At 42.0% G+C, this 2882-nt stretch overlaps 1 protein-coding gene across 1 annotated transcript in view; it reads right to left on the bottom strand.

The window, feature by feature from the left end:
- Positions 1-2039, bottom strand: part of LOC122078494 (protein SMAX1-LIKE 3-like) — a 4038-nt gene extending 1999 nt beyond the window's left edge. Inside the window, exon 1 of the mRNA XM_042644495.1 lies at positions 272-2039. Coding sequence (XP_042500429.1) covers positions 272-1536 — 1265 coding nt within the window. The 5' untranslated portion in view covers positions 1537-2039. The remainder of the gene's footprint in view (positions 1-271) is intronic.
- Positions 2040-2882: the final 843 nt, after the last annotated feature.

Here is a 2882-nt window from a genome sequence, read left to right as displayed (position 1 = left end):
GGAGGTGGTGGTGGTAAGAAAAGTTAAAGTTAAGTACTGTTAAGAAATTGATAATTTTATCCTCAAAAAAATTAAATGATTAGATAAGTAAAAATAAAAGGCATAAAGCAATGGACAGAAGCCTTAGCCTTGAAGAAATAAAACTCCAAACCCTAACCAATTGATGCAGAAGAATACAAATATAAATCCATTTTTGCATAGATTAATTATTAGAGAGAAGAGAAGAGAAGAGTAATGAACTCCAATTTTAGAAACTGATAATGAATTTTACCTGTCAGAGTTGAGACTCAAACTCAAGCTGCCTGCCGGAATTGTGAGAGGGTGAAGGTGCCAAATAGCCTCCAAGGAAGGATTGCCTATCCTGCATCTCATGTAAGTCTGGAAGGTAGCAATTCCCATGAGCAAAACCCTACCACTCTCAATTCCAGACACCAACCTTCCAAGCTCCATAATCATGTGCTCCACTGGGCAATAGTAGCTGCTCCTCATCCCTTGATGATCCATAGAACTACTAGCTCTAATCTCAGCAGCCCATTTGAGATCACCCAAATACAACACAGCTGATCCTTGGCCAACAACACAGTTTTTCAAAAGGCACCTAAGCTCCGCAAGTTTCTGCTCAACATCCTCCTTTGATGAGATATGTGGTCCGAAAGGGAAAAGGGGAAAGCTAATGAACTGTACACCCCTCAAACCTTCATGAACATCCCCTTTCTCCACCTTATCCATTACCCCTCTAACTATACCCTCAATACTAGCCAGATACTCTCCAACAATCACAGTACTTCTTCTCCTATGCATTAAAGTTTCAAGCACACTCATCACATCTTCATTCCTAACTTGATCGAAAGGCCTTGGTTTATTGCTGACTTGAGAAATAGAAGGAGGAGGTGGAGGAGGGGGTGATGATGGGGACTGATGATGAGAGGAAACACTACTTCCAAGTACTAGAAGGTTACTACTTTCCTTATTGGGCTTACTACTAAGAGGAGGATTTTGATTTTGATTTTGAGAACAGATCTCAAGAGAGACAGCTTGTTCTACATTGCTTTTCACTTGGGTACTTGAGAAACCAGCTTCTCTCATGACTCTACTAACACTTGGGTCATCTAAGATAGAGATTATAAGTTGTTCTATCTCTACCTTGACAGCGAGGAGAGGTTGTTGCTGGTTCTCGATGGAGCCGCGGCGCTGGTGGGCTTGCGCACGCTTGAAAGCTGCAACCAAGGCATTGGAGAGGAAAGGGTGGTGGTGGGAGTGGTGACCACCCAACATGGGGGTAGAAGTGGAGGCCGGCAAGCGGTTGAGGGCGACGTTGAAGCAGAGTTCAAGGGCTTTGCACTGGAGAGGGTGGGAGTGAGATTGAAGGCAAGCGGTTCGGAGAAGGCCAGTTGAGGATGAAAGCATGGTGTTAGCTACGTGGAGGGGAGTTACTTGGGCATGGCCACGCCGTTTTGCAAGGGTCACTGCTTGCTTTACTACATTGGCTGCATCGGCAGTTAAAGCCTGTTGCAATGTCCAGCCTCCTGTTCTCATTTTTCCTTTGATCTCCTTCTACTAGTGTTATGATAATGGTAGAGATGAAGGCCCAAGAAGAGGTGAGATATCAAGGAAGAGCTCGTATAGAGTATGGTATCATTTGGATAAGAAGAAGAAGAATGAGAATTGGGCCAGTATCTGTCTCTCTTTCTCTGTCTTGGAGTTCAATAGGGAGAGAGGAGATATGGGTGTGAGAGTTTAGAGAAGATAGAGAGGGGATGGTCGATGATAGTGCAGTGAGAGAGAGAGAGAGAGGTAGGATGTATTAATTGTGGAGTGTGATGGTGTGTAGGAAGAAGTAGTTTATATGTGTTGTGGAGTGAGGGGTGTGTGTGGAAGTAGTGAGTAATGTGGTTGCAAGGAGGAGTGGGTGTGAGTGAAGTTTTATGGGATGTGGGCTGTGCTTTTCTTGTGGGTGAGGGAAAATTTTGGGGTCCAAAGTCGATATTGTAGTGGAAAGTGGATTGCATGTGCTGACAAGCAGGACGAATGCAGCCCCAAAGGCAACTCAGCTTTTCCCCCCTCCTCTCTCTCTCTCTCTCTACACAAATATATATATATATATACACAGTAAGATAAAGCTAAAGATGTATTTGGGACTGGACTTAGAGTGGGTCCTATTTCTCTGAGGTTAGTTATATAGCTAATCAATTAATTTAGAAATTTTTATTACTCTCTCTCTCTCTCTCTCTCTCTCTCTCTCTCTACAGCTAGCTTAGAATAATATATAGTTGTGGTTCATTGTACCACGGATATGTCATTTTTATTTCTAACAAATCTTCGAAAAACTTAGCTAAATAAACTCACACAACTTGGCAACTCCCTCTCTCTCTCTCTCTTCCACTAATTTCGAGGGCCTGAAAAGTGGCGCGGACTGGTCTGTATGAAAGAATCGGGAACTGTGTACGTTTTTCTTCTGGACTCAATGACAAGGAATAAAGCGTTTGGTTATTGTTATCACATATTTCACACTTAAATGCTTCATAACTGGGATCACAATTCACAACCTCTCTCTCTCTCTCTCTCTCTCTCTCTCTCTCTAAAGTTTGGCTTTTGGGAACCCTTTATTTCAAAAAAAAGAAAGAAACCAATAAGTATGTGAAAGAACAACGGAGGTAGCTTCCAAGGTGACTGGAATTAAAAAAAAATAAAAAATCCTTACCAGGCAGAAATGTTTTCTAAAAGATTTGTGCAGCTTATACCTAAAAACAAATTGATATATAGCTTTGCCTTTGTTCATCCAATCAGAGGTATGCCCATCATCCGTTAAGGCCAACCTCTTTGATCATACCAATCAGGTTGTACAATCATAAGATAAACCTCTCCTTACTTTTTTTTTTTTT

The sequence above is a fragment of the Macadamia integrifolia genome, chromosome 5, assembly GCF_013358625.1.
Source record: "Macadamia integrifolia cultivar HAES 741 chromosome 5, SCU_Mint_v3, whole genome shotgun sequence".
In the NCBI taxonomy this organism is placed as follows: domain Eukaryota; kingdom Viridiplantae; phylum Streptophyta; class Magnoliopsida; order Proteales; family Proteaceae; genus Macadamia; species Macadamia integrifolia.
This window is presented reverse-complemented; position numbering and strand designations above follow the sequence as displayed.